At 63.4% G+C, this 23,999-nt stretch overlaps 1 protein-coding gene across 1 annotated transcript in view; it reads right to left on the bottom strand.

Annotated features, from left to right (window-relative positions):
* Window positions 1–1,782: 1,782 nt before the first annotated feature.
* Window positions 1,783–23,999, bottom strand: part of HSPG2 (heparan sulfate proteoglycan 2) — a 97,313-nt gene continuing 75,096 nt past the window's right edge. Inside the window, exons 60-96 of the mRNA XM_055139807.1 lie at window positions 23,739–23,890; window positions 23,352–23,490; window positions 21,445–21,596; window positions 21,110–21,257; window positions 19,779–19,930; window positions 19,053–19,194; window positions 18,364–18,518; window positions 17,963–18,104; window positions 17,723–17,863; window positions 17,282–17,416; window positions 16,997–17,181; window positions 16,509–16,704; window positions 16,184–16,363; window positions 15,730–15,990; window positions 13,957–14,146; window positions 13,353–13,450; window positions 12,302–12,568; window positions 11,073–11,182; window positions 10,805–10,952; window positions 10,603–10,719; window positions 9,993–10,104; window positions 9,165–9,309; window positions 8,982–9,081; window positions 8,755–8,864; window positions 8,529–8,637; window positions 7,868–7,966; window positions 7,351–7,572; window positions 6,892–7,136; window positions 5,781–5,952; window positions 5,300–5,422; window positions 5,138–5,194; window positions 4,021–4,096; window positions 3,848–3,926; window positions 3,685–3,755; window positions 3,393–3,476; window positions 3,016–3,119; window positions 1,783–2,908 (exon numbers count right to left, since the gene is read on the bottom strand). Coding sequence (XP_054995782.1) covers window positions 2,736–2,908; window positions 3,016–3,119; window positions 3,393–3,476; window positions 3,685–3,755; window positions 3,848–3,926; window positions 4,021–4,096; window positions 5,138–5,194; window positions 5,300–5,422; window positions 5,781–5,952; window positions 6,892–7,136; window positions 7,351–7,572; window positions 7,868–7,966; window positions 8,529–8,637; window positions 8,755–8,864; window positions 8,982–9,081; window positions 9,165–9,309; window positions 9,993–10,104; window positions 10,603–10,719; window positions 10,805–10,952; window positions 11,073–11,182; window positions 12,302–12,568; window positions 13,353–13,450; window positions 13,957–14,146; window positions 15,730–15,990; window positions 16,184–16,363; window positions 16,509–16,704; window positions 16,997–17,181; window positions 17,282–17,416; window positions 17,723–17,863; window positions 17,963–18,104; window positions 18,364–18,518; window positions 19,053–19,194; window positions 19,779–19,930; window positions 21,110–21,257; window positions 21,445–21,596; window positions 23,352–23,490; window positions 23,739–23,890 — 5,291 coding nt within the window. The 3' untranslated portion in view covers window positions 1,783–2,735. The remainder of the gene's footprint in view (window positions 2,909–3,015; window positions 3,120–3,392; window positions 3,477–3,684; window positions 3,756–3,847; window positions 3,927–4,020; window positions 4,097–5,137; window positions 5,195–5,299; window positions 5,423–5,780; window positions 5,953–6,891; window positions 7,137–7,350; window positions 7,573–7,867; window positions 7,967–8,528; window positions 8,638–8,754; window positions 8,865–8,981; window positions 9,082–9,164; window positions 9,310–9,992; window positions 10,105–10,602; window positions 10,720–10,804; window positions 10,953–11,072; window positions 11,183–12,301; window positions 12,569–13,352; window positions 13,451–13,956; window positions 14,147–15,729; window positions 15,991–16,183; window positions 16,364–16,508; window positions 16,705–16,996; window positions 17,182–17,281; window positions 17,417–17,722; window positions 17,864–17,962; window positions 18,105–18,363; window positions 18,519–19,052; window positions 19,195–19,778; window positions 19,931–21,109; window positions 21,258–21,444; window positions 21,597–23,351; window positions 23,491–23,738; window positions 23,891–23,999) is intronic.

Below are 23,999 nucleotides of genomic sequence, written 5' to 3'. Positions count from 1 at the left end.
TGAGCTCCACCAGGAGTTATTTCTGAGCACAGAGTCAGGAGTAAGTGCCCTGAACACCATCAGGTGTGACCCAAATCACCATCATCATCATCATCACTGTCACTGTCACTGTCATCCTGTTGCTCATCGATTTGCTCGAGCGGGCACCAGTAACATGTCCATTGTGAGACTTGTTACTGTTTTTGGCATATCATATACGCCATGGGTAGCTTGCTAGCCTCTATTGTGTGGGTGAGATACTCTTGGTAGCTTGCCGGGCTCTCCGAGGGGGGAGGAGGAATCAAACCCAGGTCGGCCGTGTGCAAGGGAATAATCCTACCCGATGTGCTATTGTTCCAGCCCTTTCAAATCAGTTATCCAAAATCTCAAGCCTTCAAGAGCCTCAAACTAATTTTCTCACCACTGAGTACATAGGTACTAACACATGATATACACAATATACAACTTTTTTCCACTATGACATAATGAAAAATAATTTACAACAAAAATACTAAAGTAGAATGAGATTTTTAAACTTATTAACAATAATAATAATAATAATAATAATTTGTCTCATTTCTTTAATCTGTGAAATGAGGGCAACAAACCTAAACATGATCATTAATTTTAGGGCCAGCACTGTGTATACTTGGGGCACAGAGAATGTTTAGTCCATGGACACCCTCCTTCTGGACACAGCCACATTCCCCAGCCCCGGTCCTTGAGCTGGATCCTGTGTTCAGGTTCTCCCACTCACTCCAGGATGTGCGACCTGCTTGACTTCCTGTAAATTTCTGGGCTCTTTCTGATAAACAGGAAGTTATAGTGTTTAAGTGTTTAAGTGACTCAACATCTCTGTAAAGCAGAAACACTAACTAGGTCTGAGGGGAGTGAACAGGCCATGATCATGCTCTAATGGGACTGGGTGTGCCGGCTCTGTGGTTCCCTGCCTCTCTGGCGCCCAGCCAACCGAGGGAGTCTGGGTGATGGCATTTCCAAGCCCCCGACGCTCTCCCCAGCATTCAGTCCCGCAGGCCGCCCCCAGACCGCAGCCCAGAGGAGTCCCCCGGCTGGTGGAGACACTGCACACAGGATGCACCCTGGAAAGTGGGGCTCTTTTGTCTTGTCTTGTGTTTTGGGCCACCCCTGGCGATGCTCAGGAGTGACTTCTGGCTCTGTGCTCAGGAATCACTCTTGGTGGTGCTCAGGGGAAAGTATGGGGTGTTGGGAATTGAACCCGGGTCTGCCACATGCAAGGCAGGCACCTTGCCCACTCTATTGCTCCAGCCCGAGGTGGTGGCTCTTCTCTGCTGGCTTGTTTCAGGGGCTTCGGGGTCTCTCCCAGCGCTGCCTGCACGGTGCTGGTGGTTGAGCCCCAGCCTCCCGCACTCGAAGCATTTGCCCCCGCTTGTCTCGCTATTTCTCTGGCCCGGGTCCGTGGCTCCCCACCCCCATCCAGATGGCACCTTCCATCCCTGAGGCTAGCCCCACTCCGCCCTTCCTGCCCGGCAGCCTGTCTCGGGCTAGCTTGAGAACCTTCTTCCCTGGGGGCTGTTGCTCTGGCTGGAGTGGCCCCGGCTTTGGCCTCAGCTGTCACGCGTGTCTGGGCAGGACCAGGGAGGCTGTCCCTAAGAGACGCCATTCTGAGTCTTATCCTCACCCCCAGGGCTGTGGGACCTTGGGAAAGCCAGTTCACCTTCGGAGACCCCGTGAGCTGCCCAGGAGGTCACATGTCCTATGCCCGCTTGCTCTGCCCCCGGCCCAGCTCCAGGCCCCGGCGCTGCAAGGACAGGGAGACAGGCAGGCGGGGATAGCACCGTTTATTAAGAAAGATCAAGACAAAGACCACAGGAGGGGCCCTTCGGCAGACGGGGCTAGGGGTCCTGAGCCCCAGTCTGGGGGCTGCTGGGGCAGGGGTGCCCTCTCCACCTAGGCCCTCGGCCCCCTCCTGTCCCTCCCGCTCACAAGTCCGGCCTGGCTTTCCCCATTCAAGGCACTAACTTTCCACCACCACTGGCGGCCCCCGTCCCCCATATCCCCTGGGCCTTCACTTCCAGATCAGTGGGGGGACGGGGCCCAGTGTGGGCTCAGCCTGTAGCAGCTCCTGATGAGAGGTGGGGGATTTCCCTTGCAGCCCCCGAGGCAGGGGGGTGGGGGCTGCAGCTGGGGAGGGGGTGTGCACCAGGAGGGTTTGGTACGATGGGAAGGCTGCAGGGGGAGTGACGCTGCCAGCTAGGGAGGTGGGGGAGGCTGGGACACAGCTGGTTGGGGGGGCGGGGGTCCTGCTGCCTGGCGAGCTGCTGTCTATCTGTCCGTCTGCGGCACAGCTGGCCCAGAGGAGAGTGGCAAGGCCCTGCCCGCCGGCTCCAGAGTGAGGGAGAGGCCGGCTAGGGGCAGAGGGCGATTCTCATAGGCGCCAGGGCTGCCGAGCGCTCCATGGGGGGGCGTGGGAGGGGGTGGTCCCATGGGGGGAGGGACACAACTCCGAGTCCACTCGGACGCTCTGCCTGGCCCCAAGTCCTGAGTGGTCTTCTGAGGCATCGTTTCTATCCAGCTGCCCTGCCCGCTGGCTACGGCTGTGCCCGGGGCGGGGCTGGGGGCGGGGGTGGAGACCCCAATCCAGTCCAGCCCAGGGCAGTAGCAGCAAAGCACGGCATCACCTCAGTTTCTTACAACATATTCATGACAATAATATTAATAATAATATACTCGACGTCGCAGGGGCTGGGCGCTGCCCGGGAGTCCACGTGGGTGGCCTACGAGGGGCAGGGGCCGGTGTTGGCACCTGCCCGGGCGCTGTGCTGCAGGTCCAGGGGCTGGGGCGGCGGCGCGCCCGGCCGTGCGCAGTGCAGCACCAGGTTCTTGATGCAGCCTGTGATGCCCGAGGAGAATCTGCCCCCGGTCAGCCTGGCCACGTCGGGGGCTCCGCCTGGGGGGACGGCAGAGGAGGGGAGGGCCGGTCAGCTCCCGGAGCGCAGGAGGTGAGGGGGCCCTGTTCCCTCGAGGCTGGCACTGACGCCGGAACCCAGGACTCACCGATGTAGAAGCTGCCTTTAGTGTTGACCGCCACATGCGGGCCCGGGGACTGGCCGGTGACCAGCTCCTCGCCGTCCACCTGGATGGAGCCCGTGCGGCCCTTCCTGTGGGGGAGCTGGGTCAGGCCCTGCCCTGGGCCTGAGACTCCATAGAGCGAAGTGGGCTCCTGTGGCCCGGGAGGGCGGCCGAGCCCTCCGTCCCCTGCCTTCCTCCCCACCGGATGGGTGTATACCCCGGCCCTCCCATACCCTACACCCTACCCCTCTGCCCCCCTCAAGACTGGGCTCTGCCCACTCTGGCCTCCAGTCCTGTCTCCCTGCAGAATGAGGGGTCCGAACACTCCTGAACCCCCAGGACCCAGGCGGCGCCTCGCTCACCGCAGTGCTGTCACTCGATGCCACTCGCCGTCATTGATGGGGTCCTCAGAGACCAGGTGTGCCTCCCCGCTGCCCAGCTGGTAGCTGCAGCCACACAGACCCAGCAGGGTGAGTGGGGCCGTGTGAAAGGGAGAGGGGACAGTGAGGGGAACGGCTGGGGCACTGGAAACTGGGATAGAAATGCTGGGGCCGGCCAGAGGGGGCGTCATGGGAGATGCAGGCACCGGGGAAGGGACGGGGGGGTCCAGTGTGGGGGCCAGAGAAGGCACAGGGGCTCAGGTGCAGGACCCACCTGAAGACCAGGTGCCCGTTCTGAAGGCCAAGAGAGATGTAATCCTGGCCTAGGCCGGCCTCGCCCACCTCCTGTCAGGGAAACACAGGCTGTGTGAGATCTCCAGTTTGGAGACCCCCCGCCCCCAGATCCACAGCAGTAGCCTCGGAGCCCCCACACTCACCACGCCCTGCCAGAGTAGGAGGCCAGTGGGGGTGCTGCTCCGAACTTCCAGCTCGATGGTCTCGGGCACCTCAGGCAGGCTTGGGGGAGATGGGGAGTGGCCGGAAGTGTCAGATCCTGTGGCACCCCATTCCCCCCGCCAAGCCAGACACAGGCTCCCCCTTCCAGCCTCACCCGCGGGACAGCACGCTGCTGGGGAGGGCCAGGAAGCCTTCGTCGTGGAAGTAGGCTCCATACTGCCCGGGGGCATCTGCGGGCAAGGGGAGCAGGCGTCAGACTCTGGTCCCTGCACTCAGCTCCCCCACAGCTCCCCACGGGCAGAATACAGGAGCCATGAGGGAGCAAATCCCACCTTGCTTCCATGCACTTCCCACTGAAATGCCACCGGGGCCCCCTCACTGGGCCAGCGCACCACACAGCAAGAAAGTCCAGACACCGACAGACTTCCCGATTGCTTAGAGTAGGAGCAAGTATGTGACAGCACTGCCCAGGTGTCAGCACTGCCACTAGGTCTTGTGGAAGGTATTTGGTACACAATACCAAAGCAGGAAGTGGCAAACACCGTGGTTACCCTATTTCTTATCCTCGGAATAAATAGATAAATAAAACTAGCACCACTTTTTTGTTTGGGTGCCACGTCTGATTGTGCTCGGGGCTTACTCTTGGCTCTGTGCTCAGGGATCACTTCTGGTGGGCTCAGGACCACATGGGGTACTGGGCACTGAACACAGGTTGACCATGTGCAAGGTAAATGCCCAACCTGCTGACTACTGCTCCGGCCCCTAGCACCACTTTTTGTCTTTTTGTTTGATTCTTTGGTCCTGGGTCATACTTGGCTGTGCTCAGGGTTTACTCCTGGCTCTGCACTCAGGGATCACTCCTGGAGGTGCTCCCGGCACCATATGGGATGCCAGGGATCGAACAAGGGTCAGCAGTACAAGACCAATGCCCTACCTGCTGTACTACGGCTACAGCCCCGCTAGCATCACAGACTTTTAAACAGACTATGAAACCCTTGAGGATATGAAGGGGTCCTGCCCAATTGCCTCGTGCATCCTACTTCTGGGGCACAGGAGGGCACCCACTGCTGCTCTTGGATAAAACGCAGGAGTACAGAGCAGGAGACTGAGGGCCTAGTGCTGCAGGGACAGGCCCAAGGGCACACGACCTGTGCTCCCCCCTCGGCACGGAGAGCCGCTCAGGAGCGCCTGCATGGCTGCAGGTCGCTGGCGGGGGCAGAGGGAGAGCCCGGAGCCCCGCGGCCTTGCCAGCGGGCAGAGCAGGTACACACCATTGCCCCCGCTGCCTTCCAGGTGCCAGTCGGTCTCCGCTGTGCCGTGCCGAGGGCCTATGGGGAAGGCAGGTCGGTGAGCAGGTGCGGCACCCTGGGGTGCTATGTCGAGGAGCTCCAGGACCCCAGCGGAGGAAGGTGGCGAGAAGCCCGGGTACTCACCTTTCTGGCAGCGTGGGCCTGAGTAGCCGGGCGGACAGAGACAGTGGGCACCGCGGCAGGTGCCCCCGTGCAGACAGGGCGTGGAGAGGAGGCAGGGGTTCTCCTCGTGCTCGCAGAGGTCTCCTGGGGTATGGGTGCGGTGCAGTGAGCCCCAAGCCGGCCTGCCACGGCCCGGGCCCGCTCAGCCCCGCCCCGCCCCGCCGGCCCCGCCCCATCCCGCCCCGCCCACAACCCCGCCCCGTCCCCGCCCGCAGGCCCACACAATCCGCCCCGCCCCCAGTCCGCGGGCCACGCCCACAAACCGCCCCGCCAAGCCCCGCAGGCCCCGCCCCAGCTCACCCTCGCCCTCAGACCGCCCCGCCCCACAGCCCCGCCCTGCCCCTCCGGCCCCGCCCCCAGCCCGCCCCGTCCCACAGGTCCCGCCCACAGCCGGTCCTCCCTCTCCCCTCCCCTCCCCCTCCCCCCGCTGGTGCTCTCTCACCTTTGTAGCCGTCGCGACACAGGCACTGGAACTCGTACTCGCCCGTGGGCATGCACGTGCCGCCGTGCTGGCAGGGCTGGCGCTCACACGGGGAGCTGCCGTAGCACTGCCCGATGCCCCGGCTGCCCAGGAAGTTGTAGGTGAAGTCCAGGCGCTTCCCGTTCACGGACACCTGTGGACACAAGGACGCCAGGAAGTCGAGTGAGCGGGAGGGCGGTGTTAGCGCAGGGACAGGGCTGGCTCTGGCACTCAGTGGGGACCCTGGCCGGGGAGTGAGGGGGAGGAGCAGGAGGGTCTTTCTGGGCCAGGAACAGCCGCAGGGCTGTGGTTCCCGGCACAGCCTTCTACATCTCTTCTGATCTTGTTTTAGCTTTTGAGCACACACACGCTCAGGGGCTCAGTGCTCAGGGGTCACTCCCAGCATCAGTGCTGGGGGCCATAGGTGGTGCCAGGACTAGTGACTCACACAAGCAAGGCAGTTGCTGTACTGCTGAGCTATCTTGGGACTCACTACCTTGAACCCGGGGCTCCCTCATGCCAAACCTGGGCTCCAGCCCTTTGAGCTGTCTCCTGGCCTGCCCGCCTGCCCTTCCTCCCTTCCCCCCTCCCTCCCTCCCTTCTTCCTTCCTTCCTCTCTTCTTCCTCCCTCCCTCCCTCCTTCCTTCCTCCCTCCCTTCTCCCTCCCTCCCTTCCTTTCTTCCTTCCTTCCTCCCTTCTTCCTCCCTCCCTTCTCCCTCCCTTTCTCCTTCCTTCCTTCCTTCCTTCCTTCCTTCCTTCCTTCCTTCCTTCCTTCCTTCCTTCCTTCTTTCCTTCCTTCCTTCCTTCCTTCCTTCCTTCCTTCCTTCCTTCCTTCCTTCCTTCCTTCCTTCCTTCCTTCCTTCCTTCCTTCCTTCTTCCCTTCCTTCCTGCCTCTCTTCCCCACTTCCCCCCTTCCTCCTTATCGCCCTCCCTCTCCCCTGCCCTCAGCATACCCCTTCACAGTAGATGTGATTGTCCCCACTGGACAGGGGAGGAGACCAAGGCCTCAGCCTTGGGCTGGCTCCTGGGGGGTAGCGGGGAGGCCCGGACTGCACCCTCTCCTCCCGGGGTGCCTCTGGTGGCTGCTCCTCACCTCCCCGACGCAGCCTCGGAAGTGAGCAGTGATGTTGGCGGCGGGGGGCAGCGTCACTGCGGGCTCCACCCCGCCGAGGTAGAGGAGGGTGTGCAGGTTGAGGCCCAGGCTCTTGCCGGGGGAGGAGCGCAGCACGGGCTGGCCGCCATTCACGCGCAGGCTGCCGTCCTTGTTGACCCGCTCTGCGGATGCTCGGTGCCAGCGGCCCAGGGCCAGGGGCTGGGGGCTCCGCAGGACAGCCAGCCCTGGAGTGGACAGAGGGGAAGGTAGCGCACAGTGGGGATGCCCACCCTGCCCTGCCCACCCGACCCCCAAGGTGGGGAGGTCTCCCCTAGCCTCCTGAGGCTGCAGTGCGAGAAGGAACGCGGGGGACAGACCCGATCCCTGGTGTCTGAGCCTCCTTGGGACACGGACGGTCAAGGGGACACGGAGCTCAGCTCCTGGGTGCCCAGGGCTCACCTGACCCCAGCTCGTAGCGGAACTCCAGGTGGCCACCGACCATGGCCAGCAACACGAAGTCCTCCACCGGCCCGCTCTTGCCCCCGCTGAAGAGCAAGATGCCGTCGGGTGCCAGCGGCTTGAACTCCACGTCCAGGCGCAGCTCGTGGTGTGTGTTGGTGAGGGCGGGCAGCGTCAAGTAGGAGCCCGTGCCCGACATGGAGGGGGTGGTCACCGTCACACCTGCCGTGGCCACAGTTCAGTGGGGGGGGGCCGGGGGCGGGGGGGGGGTTCTGCAGTCCCAGGGCTGGAGCACATGCTGTGCCTTTGCGAGCCCCGAGTCAGGTCCCCGGGGACCCCACATCCCCCGATCGAGTAGCAAAGGACCAGGCAGGAAGGAAGGATCTCCACGAAGACAGGGTAGGCTGAGCGGAAGCTAAGTGAGGGGGCTTTGAGATCCGCTAGCTTTGGAGTCATTTCTCAGCTGCCTTCGGTCCCCCTGCCCAGCACCCCCCGTCCCCGCTCTGGGCTCACTCACCTTGCTCACACCTCATGCCTGAGCGGCCCAGATGGCAGCGGCAGGTGTAGCCTTGGCCGTTGGGCCGGTTCACACAGGTGGCGTCAGGCCCACAGGCGTCTGGGGGACACACGGGCCATCAGGGGGTGATAAGGGAGGGTCGGGGCAGCGTGGCTCCTCCAGGGCCGTATGAGTTAGGGCCCCCAGGAGAGGGACAGACTAGAGCTGGGGGTGGGGCCAGGAAGGGGGACAGTGGGGGCAACGAGTCAGCGTGTGTCTGTATCTGGACAAGTACCGGGCCAGTGGCTGGGTGATGAGGCAGTGACTGGGGAACAGTAATCGAATGGGGGCCTGGGGGCCAGGGATGGAGATTAGCACCGGATTCTTGGGCAGGAGCGCGTGCAGGAGGGGAAGTGATATAGAGGTGGGGGCGCAGGTGGATCTGAAGGGGCAGCGGTGGGCAGGGACAGGACCCAGGGTGGCAGTGCTGGGGAGAGAGGGTCCCCAGGGTGAGGGTCTGGGGAGAGAGGGGTCCCGGGGTAAGGAGCTGGGGAGAGGGGTCCCGGGGTAAGGAGCTGGGGAGAGGGATCCCAGGGTGAGGGGCTGGAGAGAGGGCCCCGGGGTGAGGGGCTGGGGAGAGGGCCCTGGGGTGAGGAGCGGTAGGGGTGGGGGCTGGCGGCACCTGGGTGGCAGTGCAGAGCCTGGGAGTGCTCGCAGCGGCTCCCGGTGAAGCCGGGCCGGCAGACGCACACGTAGCTGCTGCTCTCTGAGTCCTGGCACTGGCCCCCGTTCTGCAAGACACCCCCCACGTCAGGTCCAGGTCGAGAAAAACGCTCTGCCCCTCCCCAGCCCCGCGCGAGGCCGGCCACAATGGAGGCAGTGGGAGGGCGGCGGGGGCTGGGGGTCACCTGGCAGGGCTGGTCCCGGCAGGTGGGGCAGTGGGAGATGCCGTGCGCCGTCAGGTTGAGGTCGTGGAAGACGACCTCCTCGTCCTGGATGCGCAGCTCCCGGACGCAGCCTGCGGAGGGGGCCCGGGTGAGCCGGGGTGAACCGGGGAGGGGGCCCAGCCGTGCTCTGCTGTGCCGTCCCCCGGGGGCTGCCAGCTGGCTGGGCTGGAGGGGGCCAGGGGGCTCACCCACGAAGCCGGTGCTCAGCCCCGCCTTGGGGATGGCGCTGTAGTCGGGGTAACCCCCCAGGTAGAGCTCCTCGTTTAGGTCCAGGCCCTGGAACTTGCCCTGGGAGTGGAGAAGCTGGGGTTGGCCGGGCAGTGCGTTGGGGACACGGGGCCAGGCGGAAGAAGGCACAGGCCAGGCCTCACCTGGGAGGTCCCGTTGACGGGGGCCAGGCTGCCCACGATCAGGGAGCCCTGCGTGAGACTCCGCAGCAGCGTCACCGTGTGGAACTGGCCCAGGGCCAGCGGGATGGGGTGGCGGATGGTGGCCATGCCCGAGCCGGCGTCAAACCTGCTCCGGGGGGTGGAGGCGGGGGAGGAGAGAGGAATGGGGGCTTGTCAGGAGGCCCGGAGGTGGGCTGGGGAGGGGAGTGGCCGGCCCGGGCAAAGGGGACATCACCACCTCCTGAAGGCCCTGCTCCTGCCTTGTCTTCCCACCCTGTCACCCGCCCCAGCTCACCCTGCCCTGCCCTGAGCCCCTGACCGCTCTCTGCACCCCTTCCCAGCCCACCACCCCCCTCTGGGAGCACGGCTTTCCCGGCCTCTGGGGCTTGTCTCTCTGCTGGACCGCCCACCCCCACTAGCACTGCTGATCCCTCAACCAGAGGTGGCCATTGCAGGTGTCCAGTCAGTAACTGCTGAATGGGCGGGTGGAGGCGACTGCCAGGACACTCTGAGGCCTGAGTGTCTCTTTTCTTTCTTCCTTTTTTTTTGGGGGGGGTAGTCACACCCGGCCATGCTCAGGAGTTACTCCTCGATCTGCACTCAGGAATGGGTCTTGGAGGTGCCCGGGGGACCATATGAGGGGCCGGGGATTGAACCTGGGTTGGCTGCATGAAAGGCCAACGCCTGCCCCGTTGTACTGTCGCTCTGGCCCCAGCCTGAGCCTTTCCGCCCAGTTCTCTGTCAGTCACGGGGTGGGGGGGAAGGTGGGCTGTGTGCCTGCCCCCTGCACACAGGTGTGCAAGGCCTCACCGGAACTCAGGCCTCCCGCCCACCAGGCCGAAGGAGATGAAGTCGGGCTGCCTGTGGGCCAGGTTGGTGGGGCTCCCCGAGGTCCGCTTCTGCCCGTTGTACAGCAGCATCCCTGAGAGGCACAGCTGTGTGAGACCCCTCCCCTGTCTGGCTGCAGCTTCCAGCCCGCCCGAGCCCCAGAGCGAGCCAGGCGACCTCGCAGGTCTATCTTGCTCCCGTTCCGCCCTCCGGCACACCCCACACAGCAAGGAGAGGAGCCCCAGCCCTGTCTTAGGAGGGCGCCCAAGACAGAGAAACTGAGGTCACTTCACACACAAACACACACACACACACGAGAGGCCTGAGGGGGCAGGGTGGAGACTCACCCGAGTAGAGAAGGAGACCTGGACAGTGAAGGTCAGAGATGGGGACAGATGGGAGAGACAGGAGGAGAGGGTGAGAGATGAGTCAGAGGGCGCAGACGCGCAGACACAGGGAGCAGAGGGGGTGGGAGGCACGCAGAGGCGGGGGTGGGCGGAGACTCAGGAGAGGCTATAGATGCCCCAGGCCCATCCACAAAGGCAGTCGCTCCAGGAGACCCCGGCCCCCGAGTCACCCGCCCTCCTCTCACCGTCGGCGGAGTCGGGCCGGAAAGTGATCTTGATTTCAAACTTCCTGTAGGCCTCCTTGATGGTGGGCAGGGGCAGGAAGGAGCGGGGTGTCTGCGTGAAGTAGGGGACCACGCGCTCTGCCGGCAGAGAGCACAGTGAGAGACGAGGCCTGCCAGGGAGCGGGCAGGGCACCATGGCTTCTGGGGGCGAGGGAAGCCTCACCTGGCACCTGTAAGTGGGCAAAGGCCTTGACCTTGCCCTGGTGGTTGGTGGCGGTGCAGACGTAGGTGCCCGCGTCCTGGGCCCGGACCGAAGGCAGCACCAACATGTTGTTGTCCAGGCGGCTGCCGGGGGGCAGGTCGCCGTCCAGCTGCAGAGACACCAGCGCTGGGCACCCCTGCCCTGGCCCGTTGCCCAGCTCTGCCCTGGGCCCACCCTCCAGTCCTGAGCGTGGACCCTGGCCACCAGGGAGGCCCGCCCAGCAACGCACCTTGCTCCAGGTGATGTCAGGCTTGGGGTAGCCAGAGGCCATGCAGGGGAAGACGGCGGTGGAGCCGGCGGGCACGCGGACCTCCGGGGGCGTGGAGATCAGGGGCAGGGCTGCGGGGGCAGAAGGCGGAGGCCTCAGCAGCCAGGCGACGGGCCCCCTTGGGGAGCCCAGCCTGCAGCCCCCCAACTGGTTCCCTGCAGCGACTCTCCGTGTCCTCGTGTCACAGAGGAGGGGCCGGCGATTCAGAGGGAGAAAGTGGTCAGGGTCTGGCAGGCAGGCGGGGCCGGGCAGAGGCCGAGCAGGCCCACCTGGCTGCACAGCCCCGAGGGAACACTGGGGAGGCCGAGGACCATTCTGGGCCAGTCCTGCACTGGCCGTGGGCAGGAACTAGGGAACGCCTGGGCGGGCTCTGTCCTGGCCTTCCCTCTCCCCGTCTCTGTCTCGGGCTGGGCTGTCTCTGCTGCCACATGAGGCTGCAGGCCTGTCTCTGATTCTGGGCCACACCCAGCAGTGCTCAGGGACCATGTGGTACCAGGGAGAGAACGGGGCTCTTCCCTTGGAAGCACACGCTCCCGCCCTCTGAGCTGCCCCCCACCTCCTGCCCCAAACCTTCATGGCCCTCTTGATGCCCCTGGTGTTGCTTTTCCTTGCAAGGTCCATCCTGCAACAGGTAACTTTTCATTTCTGGAGGGCTGAGGAGGTGGGAGGAGGGGGGAGGAGGGGTAATGGCTGTTGGGGCCACACCGGGGTGATGCTCTGGGCTTACTCCTGGCTCAGAGACCACAGGGGATGTTGGAGGGTTTAGCAGGTCAATGCTGTGCGGGGGCAAGTGCCTTAACCCCTGAACTGTCTCTCTAGCCTGGTCACATTTCTTTCTTTTTTTCTTTTTTTGTTTTGCTTTTTTGGGCCACACCCATGGATGCTCAGGGGTTACTCCTGGCTCTGCACTCAGGAATAACTCTTGGCGGTGCTCTGGGGACCACATGGGATGCCGGGGATCAAACTCGGGCCGGCTGCATGCAAGTACCCGCTGTACTATCGATCCGGCCCCCAGCCCAGTCACATTTCTTTTCATCCAGCAGCCACCACTTGTTGAGAACCTGCCCCTGAAGTGCCACAAGCCGACAGGGGGGCCTGAGCAGGCCAGGCCAGAAGAGGAGAGCCGCTGGGCAGGCCTGCCCGGCCCCGCCCTCCCGGCCCCGCCCCCTCCAGGCCCGCCCCACACTCACCCTGCACCAGCAGCAGCACGTGGGACTGGGTGGCGCCGGCAGAGTTGGAGGCTGTGCAGCGGTAGCGGCCGGCGTCGGCCAGCTCCACGTGGGGGATCCTGATGATGCCCCCGCTCTGCACGATGCCAGGCCGCAGGCTCCCTCCGACTTTGCTCCACGTCACCTGAGGCTTGGGGTCGCCCAGCGCCAGGCACTCGAACTCCACGCTGTGGCCGACCACCACGGTGTGCACGGAGGTCCGGATGTTGATGAGCACCGCGGGCAGGGCTGGGGGAGGAGGGGAGCAGCGTGACAGGGGGTACTCCGAGGCAGGCAGACACCCCCCCCCCCCGGGGGGATTTGGGCCCTGCAGCCTCGCCATTCACGTGGGTCCCTCTGGTCTTCGGCTCTGGGCCCCGAGTGGGGCAGTGCTCTGGGGCTTGACTGCCGTGGTGCTTGGAGGACCGGGCGAGACAGGGGTGGAACCTGGGCCTCCCACATGTGAGTCTGCGCTCTAGCCTGGGAGACAGCCCTGCTCATCCACTTCTTCACTTGCTTTTTCGTGCGTTCTCTCAGGCGCACGCTCCTGTGTCTGTTCACCTCATGTGCTTACCCGGGGAATCAGTCTTCATCACTTCCCTCTTCTGCCCTCCCTTCACCCAAAAGCTTCCTGTTGATAAAGTCTGGACCCTGCTTCATCCTCTTGTCCCTCAATTTTGTGTGTGTGCGCTGTTGTTGTTTGTTTGCTTGTTTCGGGGCCACCCCCAGTGGTGCTCAGGGCTTACTCCTGGCTCTGTGCTCAGGAATCACTCTTGGCAAGCTCGGGGGACCATAAAGGATGTTGGGGATCAAACCTGGGTCAGCCACATGCAAGGCAAACGTCCTCCCTGCTGTACTATCACTCTGGCCCTATCCCTTGTTTTTAAGACACCTAAGCCTCCCTTATATCGGGGGGCACACCTAGCTATGTTTGGGGATCACTCCTGGCAGGGCTTGGGGGACCATATGAGGCATTGGGCAACTCAGGTCACCCACGTTCAAGGCATGCACCCCCCTAACACCACCCTCTTACCTTGGACAATTAGCTGTGTGCTGGCCTGGGCCTGTCCCCATGGGCCATAGGCCTGGCAAATATATGTCCCTTGGCAGCTCAGGTCCAGGTTCTGGATTCTGTGAAGAAAACATGAGGAGGGGGTACAGACAAAACAATCAGGGAGAGAGAACATGTGAGGAGGGACCGGCCGCCGGAGAGCGGCGCTTCACACACTCGCAGCTACCAGCACCTGCCGGGGGAGGCGGGCAGAGCGCAGACCCATGCCCGGATGGGGACACTGGCTGTGGCAGGAGATCGCAGGGCTGGCAAGCCTCAGAGCTGGCCCTGGCACGGCTGCGTGCCTCTGGCCTCGGAGCCTGTTTTCTTTCCTCGTAGGGTAATAATCCAGACAGGGGCGACCACTGACCACAGGCAGAACACTGTGCTCACTGCCACGGGCGGTCTCAGCGCAGTCTCGTGCACCCGTGGCACCGCTGGAAACACGGCGCTCAGGCAGGCAAAGACTCGATGCGGGCACACGTGTCCCTGTGGAGCTCCCAGAGCCGGCCTCTTCCTGCTCAGCCCTGCTGTGCGCCTGGGACTGGGGGGGCCAGAGTGGAACTGTCCGCCCGTCTCCACTCACCTGAGCACGCCGTCCTGCACGCTGTGGCCCGGGGGGAGCTGACCCCCTTCCTTGATCCAGCGGAGCTGGGTGCCCGGGTCGCTGGGCACGGCACAGTGGAACTCAACGCTGCCGCCGATGCTCCTGGTCTCCTGCTGCGGCGTGATCTGAATGGTGGGCGTGGGCCCTGCTGGGTGGGGGCTGGAGGAGCCTGCGGGGACACGGGGGAGGCCGGATGTGCAGGAGTGTGGGTGCCACCCCAGACATCTGCCCAGGACCCAGGAAGCCCCTCTTCTTTTCCCACACCCGGTGATGCTCAGGACTCACTCCTGGCTCCACACTCAGGAATCACTCCTGGCGGGCTTGGGGACCACGTGCGGTACAGGGGACGGAACCCAGACGGGTCATGTGCAAGGCGAGCGCCTTACCCAATGTACTATTGCTCTAGGCCCTTGTGGGTTCTTGTTTGTTTGAATTCAGATTTTTAATAACCCTGTCTGTGTTCAGGGGCTATTCTTGGTTCTGCACTTAGGGATCATTCCTGGTGGGCTTGGAGGACCATATGGGGTGCCAAGGATTGAACCTGGGTCAGCCACATGCAAAGCAAGTGCCTTACCCATGTACTATCGCTCTGACCTTCAGGCCATTCTTTTTTGGTTTTGTTTTGTTTGGGGGCCACAACCAGTGATGCTCAGGTGTGGCTCTGTACTCAGGGATCACTCCTAGCGGGCCTCGGGGACTATATGGGATTCCAGGGATCGAACTCAGGTCGGGCCGAGTGTAAGGCAAACACCCTACCCACTGTACTCCCTCTCCGGCCCGAACCATCCTCTTTCTTTGTGTGCTACATCTGGTGCTTGAGGACTGCTCCTGGCTCAGAACTCAGGGGTGGGGTGGCTCCCAGTGGTGCTTGGGCTCCATGCAGTGCCAGCGACTGAACCTGGGGTCCCACATGAAGATCCTACATTGAGGCCTGTGAGCATCTCTCAGCCAGTTTTTGTCTTAGGGGCCACACCCAGTGGCACTCAAGGGTTGCTTCTGGCTCTGCACTCAGGGATCATTCCTGGCGGTACTCAGGGGACCAAGTAAGGTGCTGGGGACTGAACGTAGGTTGATCACATGCAAGGCAAGTGCCCTACCCACTGTACTATCTCTCTGGCCCTCTTTTCCCACTTTGGCTGAGCGGTTCTGTTGTTCACTTGTGCTGTGGCTCGGTCAACACAGAAAGAGTGTGAGGGGCACTGGGTTCATTCCCGTACAGGGTGGACACAGGTGGCTTCCCTGTTCCTGAGGCTGCGGGATCTCTTCCTAAGTGAGCCAACACTCTCTCTTCACATAACGAAGGTGAGGAAACTGAGGCTCAGAGGGTCCCTCATGCCCACACTTGGCTAGTCACATGCAATTGACCAAACATGCATCCAAGCCAGGCTCTGGACCACCCAGCCCCATGCTTTTCCGCTTCCAGAATCTGGGCCCGTGAACACCAATGTGGCCTGTCATGGCGGAGGAGGCCGGGGGACACCACAGTGGTTGCCTTCCGCAGTCCCTGCTGTCACTGTCCGGGCTGCACCCAGCCCGTTCTGGGTCCTGTGGGTACAGCCAGGGCTGCTGAGATGGCTGCCCTGGGGGCAGGGGTGTGTCTCAATCTGGGGGCTGGGGGTTGAGGCAACTGTGAACAGAGGGAGTCAGCAAAGACAGTGCCAGGGTCTTCCTAGAGGAAGTGGCCTGCCCTCACAGGCAGGAAGGATTCTCAGGCAGGAGATGGGGGTGACCACGTGTGCCGAGGCTGCTTACCATGGACTTGCACCTGGGCGAAGGCCTCAGCAGAGCCCACCCTGTTGGTGACCTGGCAGCGGTAGCGGCCGGCGTCCTCGGGGGCCACGGGCTCCAAGCGCAGCAACTCATTCCTGGCCGTGGCCCTCGGGGGGAGGCTGCCGCCCACACGGCTCCACTGGAAGGTCAGCGGGGGCGTTCCGTGTGCCAGGCACTGCAGCTGCACGCTCTCCCCTGCCCGCACTGTTGTGTGCTCTGGGATGGTGGTGGCATACGGAGGGCCTGCGGTGGGTGCAGACAGCTGAGGGGGCAGCACGCACCAGACATGGGGAGGGGGAGCCGGACCCCCAGCACGAGCAGCGGGAGCACAGGTCTGGGGGGCTGGGTCCTGTGGACGGGGCCTCTGGGGTGCTGCTTGGGGTGGGGGTGGGAGGGGTTAGGGAGTGGACCCCCTCAGGGGCTGGCAGAGCCTTACTTTCCACGTGCAAGGCGATGGTGGCTTCGGAGTGCCCTGTGGGGCTAGTGGCATTGCAGATGTACTGGCCCGAGTCCTGCTGGGCCACCTGAGGGATGACCAGCGTGTTCCCCTCCAGCCGGTGCTGCCAGGGCAGTGGGGAGCGCAGCTTGGACCAGTGGATGGTGGGCGTGGGGCTGCCTGTGGGCGGGGCAGAAGGTGGTCTCTGGGTCGTGGGTGCGGCCAGCTCGGACCCAGGGGCATTCGCCGTGGTCATCTCAGCCCTCCAGAGATTCCAGTCGTGTAGGCCCCCTTTTTGGGCACGACGCTATCCCCAGGCCCGTACCTGTGGCCGAGCAGCGCAGGGTGGCCGTGCGCCCGGCCTCCACCGTCAGCTCAACTTCCTCCACCTCGACCTGGGGGGCCCCGGGGACCACAGCGCCCGAGTCCACGATCACCTCCACTTGCTTCTGCCCCATGCCCAGGGCATTCTGCGCCAGGCACACGTAGGTGCCCGCATCTGAGGGCTTAGCTGAGGCGATCTGGAAGGAGGAAAGGTGGTGGGGCGGGCGGGCGCTGAACAGGGAGCCAGCCTGGCCCCCGCCCGCAGCTCTGGCCTGGCGGGGAGCTTGTGTCCCGCTCTCCTCTCCCGAGGGCTGCTGGGCAGCTCACACACAGCCGGTCCTGGTCCGCCCGCCCACGCCCCACCCTTCCATCATTCCCGTCCCTCTCTCTGTGACCATTCATTGCCTGCCCCCACCCCCCCCGTGCCACAGGATGGCCCTGGACTGGCTCAGACCCAGAGACCCGCGGCCCTGGGCAACGCCGCCTCACCTGTAGCACGGTGCGGCTGTCCACTGTCTGTCCGTTGGTCTTGGGCTCTAGGTTGCCAGAGGCGCCGATGCGGGCCCAGCGCGGGGAGGAGCGGGGCTCCCCGGCACTGACACACTCCAGGGTGACCGTCTTTCCCGCTCGCAGCCGCACGGGGCCCTCGGGAAGCACCGACACCACAGGGGGTCCTGCCCAGAGAACAGCCAGACACCTTCTCAGTGACTGCCTCGGGGACCCCGAGGTTGGAAAGGGGGCTCCCTTGAGGGGGGAGGCGGGGTGGGCCCTCACCATGCACGCTGAGGCTCACGACGCTCTGGGCCACGCCATAGGCGTTGGACGCCACGCAGCGGTAGGTCCCGTGGTTGCTGGGCCGGGCGCCCACGATGGTGATGACCGAGCCGTTGGGGCTGATGTGGACGTTGTCTGTGTGGCCACGTAGGGGAGAGGACAGCCCACAGTGGGGGTTGACCTGGGGCTTGGGCGCTCCCAGCCAGCGTTCCTCCGTCCCATGCCCCGGACCCCCAAACCCGACTGTGCCCAGTGCACAGCCACAGGTGGCAGCTGCCAGAGGCCTGGGGAGCTCAGGGCTTGTCCCCTCGCCACAGAGCGGGGCCCCTGGGGCCCCAGAGGGCAAGGGCCTTATGCAAGGGCAAGGGCACCAAGGTGCCCCCTGGTTTCCACCCGCCCACCCAAGGGAGTGACCCCCTGGCTCTCTTCCCCAGCCCTCACCCTCAAGCTCCTGGTTCCGGGTCTTCCACTCGAGGCTGATGGGGGCCGCGCCCTCGTGAATGAGGCACTTGAAGCTGGCGTCCTGGCCCTGCTGCACGGTGCTGCTGGGCGGGTCGATGGAGATGACGGGGCTCCGGAGGCCTGGGGCGCGGGGCACGGAGGCTGGGTCTCAGCGGGGCTGTCCTGCCTGCCCGCGCCCTCCGCTGCAGCCCCAGGCGCCCCCGTCCCTGGCACACTCACGGTAGGAGGAGCCCGCGCTGGGTGGGACCGTGATGGTGAAGGAGGCCTCCTGCTCGGGGCCCGGGCCGCCGACCACGCGGCACACGTACTCGCCCGAGTCGGCGGGCGAGACCTGGTGGACGCGCAGCCGAGTGCCGTGGGTCTGTGGAGGGAGGCGGGCGGCCATCAGCAGGGCTCGGCCCCCGGAGCTGGTACTCAGGAGGGCGGACGGAGGCAAGTCCCGCCCCTTCCTATGAGGGGACTGGCTCAGGACACCCTGCTCTGACCCCCACTCCACAAGTGTTCAGGCCCCCCGGGGATCCTCGGCAGGCCTAGGGCTGGCGCAAGGTTTGGGGCGCAGAAGGAAACTGTAGGGTGAGCCTCGCCCGCCCAGAAGTGCCCCTGCTCTGGCCCCCCGATACCTGGTGCCGGGCGGGGAGGCTGCCCCCGCGCCTGTGCCACGTGACCTGGGCGTGGGCCTGCCCCGGCACCACGCAGTTCAGGTCCAGGGTCTGCCCTTCAGCCACGTGGGAGGAGGCGGCTTCGATGTAGATGGGCTGCTGGCCCAGTCCCGGGGCTGTGGGCACAGAAGCCGGGTGAGGGAGCAGCAAGTCCCCTGGGGGTGAAGGAGGGATGGGTGGGGAGTGGGGTGCCCTCTGGTGCTCCGGGGATGAAAGAGGGATGGGTGGGGAGTGTGTGTCTGCTGGTGCCCTGGGGGTGAAGGAGGGATGGGTGTGGAGTTGGGTGCCTTCTGGTGCCCCGGGGGTGAAGGAGGGATGGGTGGGGAGTGGGGTGTCTGCTGGTGCCCCTGGGGTGCAGGGCTTGAAGCGATGGCCAAGGCTGGGTTTCTCTGGAACCAGGAGGCTCCTCGGGCCAAGAGGCGGCCTGGGGTGTGTCCCACTTATTCTTGTGGTGCCGGGAATCGAACCCAGCGCCTCTGCTCGTACCTGCTCTGCTGCTGAGTCACAGCCTGCAGCCCCAGATGCTGGGGGGAGGGATGGGCTGCTCCCCCAAGGCAGGGCAGGGGCTGCAGGAGGCTCGTGGGCTGGGAGCCAGTGGCCTGCAGGGCGTGTGGGGAGAAGCTGGGCTTGCCCAGCTGCTTGGCACTCACCAGGAATGGGGCTGGGGCCGGCGGCCTCGATTGTCACCAGGACGGAAGCCTCCAGGGTGCCTGAGCTGCCTGCCACGCGGCACGAGTACTCTCCGGAGTCGGCCGGGGACACGCGGTTCAGCCTCAGCAGGGAGCCGTGGGTCTGGGCGGGGGGAGGGGGGAGAGAGGGGGAACATGAGTGGGAGAGGGGTGGCCAAGGCCCCCAGTCCCCTAAACCCACTGGTCCCCAACTGTCACTCCAGTTTGGCTGCGTGACACTGAAGTCACCTTCTTGGGCCCTTGGTGTCAACGCCTATTTTATTAATTTTATTTGTTTTTTGAGCCACACCCGGCATTGCTCAGGGGTTATTCCTGACTCTGCACTTGGGAATTACTCCTGGCAGTGTACGGAGGACCGTGTGGGATGCTAGGGGTCAAACCCGGGTTAGCTGTGTGCAAGGCCCTCCTCGCTGTACTATCTTCTGACCCCTTGAAACCTGTTTGAGGAGATTTTTTTTTTTTCTGGTAGAAGGAAACCCGGGATTTAAGCAAAGGTATCTGCTCTTGACTCTTGCCCAGGTGGCGGGGGGCAGGGGAGGACTGCTGTACCTGACCCTCCCCCCACCCTGCCACCTGTTAGTGCCCTTCCCGAGTGCCACCTTCTCCAGTCCCAGCCTGGATTTACGCAGAATGTCTGGTGGGGGTGGGGGTGAGCGCCCACATCCTGCTTCATCTGGCCCCTCGTACCTGGTGGTGGGCAGGGAGGCTGCCCCCTCGCCTGTGCCACGTGACCTGGGCGTGGGGCTGCCCGGGCACCACGCAGTTCAGGTCCAGGGTCTGCCCTTCGGCCACACGGGAGGAGGAGGTCTCGATGCGGATGGGAGCGCCTCTGTCGGGGCCTGAGATGAAGGGAGAGGTCAGGGAGCTGAACTCCCACGTCTGTGCCCTGCCCCTGGGGACCCTGATGTTCAGACCAGGGGCCACGTGGTGGGGAGGCTTCACGGCACCCTCTGAGGCAGCTGGACTAGCTGGGGGTTGGGTGCGAAGGGCCTTGTTCTCCTGGCACTGGCACAGCCCCGGGATTGCCCCCCCGCCCCAGCTCCCAGCAGCACTGGCACCCTCAGGGCCAGGTGCTAAGGTTAACGTCCCCCAAACTGTCACATGTGGCCCAGCACCCAGATCTGGATGCAGAGCTCAGCCCTGAACTGTGTGAGGAGCTGTGAGACCTCCAGCGAGCATCCTCACCACTCCTTGACTCAGTGTCCCCATCTGTTAGACAGAGGAAACGATCCTGCCTGCCCCCAGGGCTGAGTGTGCGGGTGAAGCGAGTCCCGCCTGCCTGTGCTTTGTGCTCACGCACCCGTGAGAGCCACGCACCCGGTGCCCGTAACCACTCTCCTCTCAGCGCGCTCGCTTTAAGGGCCTTTCATTCTTTGTGCTTGTTTTTCTTTTTGGAGGGTCACACTGAAAGGCCATATGGGGTACCGGGGATGGAACCTGGGTTGGTCTTGTGGGAGGCAGCTGCGTGCCCTGCCTGCTGCACTCTGGGCCCGGCCTCAAGCCTTCAGTTCTTTTTTTTCTTTTGCTTTTTGGGTCACACCTGGCCATGCACAGGGGTTACTCCTGGCTCATGCACTCAGGAATTACCCCTAGCGGTGCTCTGGGGACCCTATGGGATGCTGGGAATTGAACCCGGGTCGGTAGCATGCAAGGCAAGCACCCTACCCGCTGTGCTATCGCTCCAGCCCCACCTTCAGTTCTTTTCTCGCTTTCGGGCAGTGATGCCCGTAAAATTATGACAGTGCCCGCCACAGCACTAATGTGAAAGGACCCCATGGAATCCTCACATACATCCGGAGCAGCCGTCCCAGCTCGCCCGGTCACCCTGAGTGTCCCCCAAACTCTCCCTGCCGCAGACGAGGAAAGTGAAGCTGTGACAGCCTGGTGCCATGTCTCAGTGGGGACAGGAGCCCCATGGGCCCTGGATTCCAAAGTTTGTACTCAGGCCCTAGAAACGAGCCCCGCCCTCCCTGGCTTCTGACCCCCTCTCCGGCAGTCTCCCTCCCAGGGGCACTCACCAGGGCCAGGAACGGCGCTTGAGTCAGCAGCCTCGATGGTGACCAGGACTGAGGCCTCCTGGGGGCCGGAGCTGGTCATCACGCGGCACGTGTATTCGCCTGAGTCGGCCGGGGACACCTGGTACATCCGCAGCACCGAGCCGTGGGTCTGAGTGGGGAGGGAGAGGCCGCAGTGAGATGGCCTGGAGGTCTGACCTCTGACCCTGTGAGGGTTCCTGCTCCCCACAAGGCACCCGGGCTGCCTTCAGGAGCAGAGCTTGGGGGACAGATCTTCAGTTGAGGCCCCCGCACCCCCGGCAGCTCTCCCACCATTTCCTGTCCCCCAGGTCCCATACCTGGTGGTGCGTGGGGAGGCTCCCTCCACGCTTGTGCCAGGTGACCTGGGCATGGGCTTGTCCGGCGACCACACAGTTGAGGTCCAGGGTCTGTCCTTCAGCCACATGTGACGATGAGGGCTCGATTCTGATGGGGTGGCCGCCCCCGGGCACTGGGGATGCAAAGTAGCATGTTGGTGTTCTGGCCACAGTTAGATCTGGGGATGACCAGATTGCAGGGGCAAGGGGCAGGGGCTGTTTTGTTTGGGGGCTACTCCCGGGCTCAGTGGTGCCCAGGGGCTGTTTCCAGCAGAGCCAGGAGTCAGACCTGGGCTCTCGAACTCTCCTCGTGGCAGCCATGGTCTTTGTTGATGTGTATTGTGAGCAGTGCTGGGGCTACCAGGGCCACACCTAGTGGTGCTTAAGGGGCCCTGGGGTGCTGAGGACCACATCTAGGGCCCAGTACATGCCAGGTACGTTTGCCAGTCCTTTAGCTCTCTCCTCAGCTCCTCAGCGATAACTGCTTCTACCCGCTGAGGTCAGTGCAGTATAAACACTTAGCAGGCACGCACGGCACTCTGTGTACGATTGTAAGTCACCCTCTTAGGCGTATTTACTCATTTAATCCCCATGGAACTCATAATCTCTGCGCTGACGAAAATGTTCCATCGTCTGCACCGGCCAGCAATACAGCTGCCCCAGTGACATGCGCCGAGGGAGCAGGAAGAACGTGAGGAGGCGGAGTTTAGGTTTTAATTTTTTTTTTTTTTTTTTTTTGCCTTTTGGGTCACACCCGGCGATGCACAGGGGTTATTCCTGGCTCATGCACTCAGGAATTAACTCCTGGCAGTGCTCAGGGGACCACATGAGATGCTGGGCCAGCCGCATGCAAGGCAAATGCCCTACGCCCTACCCACTGTGCTATCGCTCCAGCCCCCCGGAGTTAAGGTTTTACCTTTTTTTTTTTTTTATTAACCATCTCTTTCATGTTAATTTTACTAACCTTACTAACAATTGGTGGCTTTATCTATTTTTAACTTATTTCTGTTGCTTTTGGAGACCACACCTACCAGTGCTCAGGGCTTACCCTTGATGGGGTACACCACCCTCAGGGGTATTTTCTGGTGGCACTGTGGGATAGAACCTGAGCTGGCTGTGTGCAAGGCAAGTGTAGTACCTGCTGTACTCTCTCTCCACCCCAGGTTTTATTTACTACATTTTTGTTTTGTTTTGTTTTGTTTTGTTTTGTTTGGACTGGAGCGATAGCACAGCGGGTAGGGCATTTGCTTTGCACACAGCCGACCTGGGTTAGATTCCTCCGTCCCTCTCGGAGAACCCGGCAAGCTACCAAGAGTATCCCGCCCACACGAAAAAGCCTGGCAAGCTACCCATGGCGTATTCGATATGCCAAAAACAGTAACAACAAGTCTCACAATGGAGACGTTACTGTTGCCCGCTTGAGCAAATTGATGAACAACGGGACGACAGTGCTACAGTGCTTTGTTTTGTTTGGGGGCCACAGCCGGCAGTGCTCAGGGCTTACTCCTTGCTCTGTACTCCAGGATCACTCCTGGCAGGTCTCAGGGTGCCGGCGATGGAACCCAGGTCTGCCTCATGCAAGGCAAACGCCTGACCTGTTGAACTATCACTCTGGCCCCTCAGCTGCTCTAAGTGCCTCCCCGTGTCCTGGACAGCTCTCGGAGCTGGAATGATCAACACCCCTGCTCGGCTGATACTGAAGCGAAGCTCAGAGAGGAGAGGACTCACTCCAGCTCCTTAAGTACAGGCAGGACTCGAACCCAGGCACCTGGCCACAGCATGCCTGCCCCTGGCCAGTGCCCAGTCTGCGGGTCTGACTCGAGTTGCTTCTCCTCCCGCAGCACTGTTCCCGGGGTCTCCCTGTCCCTTTGTGGCCTTCGTCCGCTCACCAGAGGGTCTGCCAGCGCTGGGCATGACAGACACCATGTGGGAGGTCTCCACGGCGTCGATGTTGTTGTTTGCACGGCACACATACTCCCCGGAGTCAGCCGTGGACATCTGGTACAGCCGCAGCCGGGAGCCGTGGGCCTGGGGGCAGGTGGAGGAGAGGAAGATGAGGGGTCTCAGGCCCTGGCTGGCTCTAGGCTCTTCCCTGCCTCCCTCGTCAGACCTGCGGAGGCTGCCCTCTGGTCATCAGGGTTTGGGGGGGGGGGGGCGGTACTGCCCCGGGACTCCCAGCGAGAGGAGGACCCACGATCCCCTGCCCCCGGCCCACTCTGCATTGCCCGCCCGAAGAAGTGGGCTTTGCCTGCCTCAGCTCCGACTGCCCTGCGTACCTGGTGGTGGGCGGGAAGGCTGCCGCCACGCTTGTACCAGGTGATGGTGGCCTGAGGCTGCCCAGCGACCACACAGTTCAGCTCCAGACTCTGCCCTTCCACCACGGTGGGCGACGAGGACTCAATCCTGATGGGTGGGGAGACGCTGGGCACTGGGGCACCGGGAGGGGCGGGGGGCACAGGGTCAGAGTGACGGACGACACCAGGGACTTGCTACCTATTCCTGCCCCCTCCACCCTGCCCCGGCGGGAACCCTGCTCC

This window comes from Sorex araneus, chromosome 5 (genome assembly GCF_027595985.1).
Source record: "Sorex araneus isolate mSorAra2 chromosome 5, mSorAra2.pri, whole genome shotgun sequence".
NCBI classification, from domain to species: Eukaryota; Metazoa; Chordata; class Mammalia; order Eulipotyphla; family Soricidae; genus Sorex; species Sorex araneus.
Note: the sequence above shows the minus strand (reverse complement) of the source record. Positions and strands in the feature narration are given on the sequence as shown.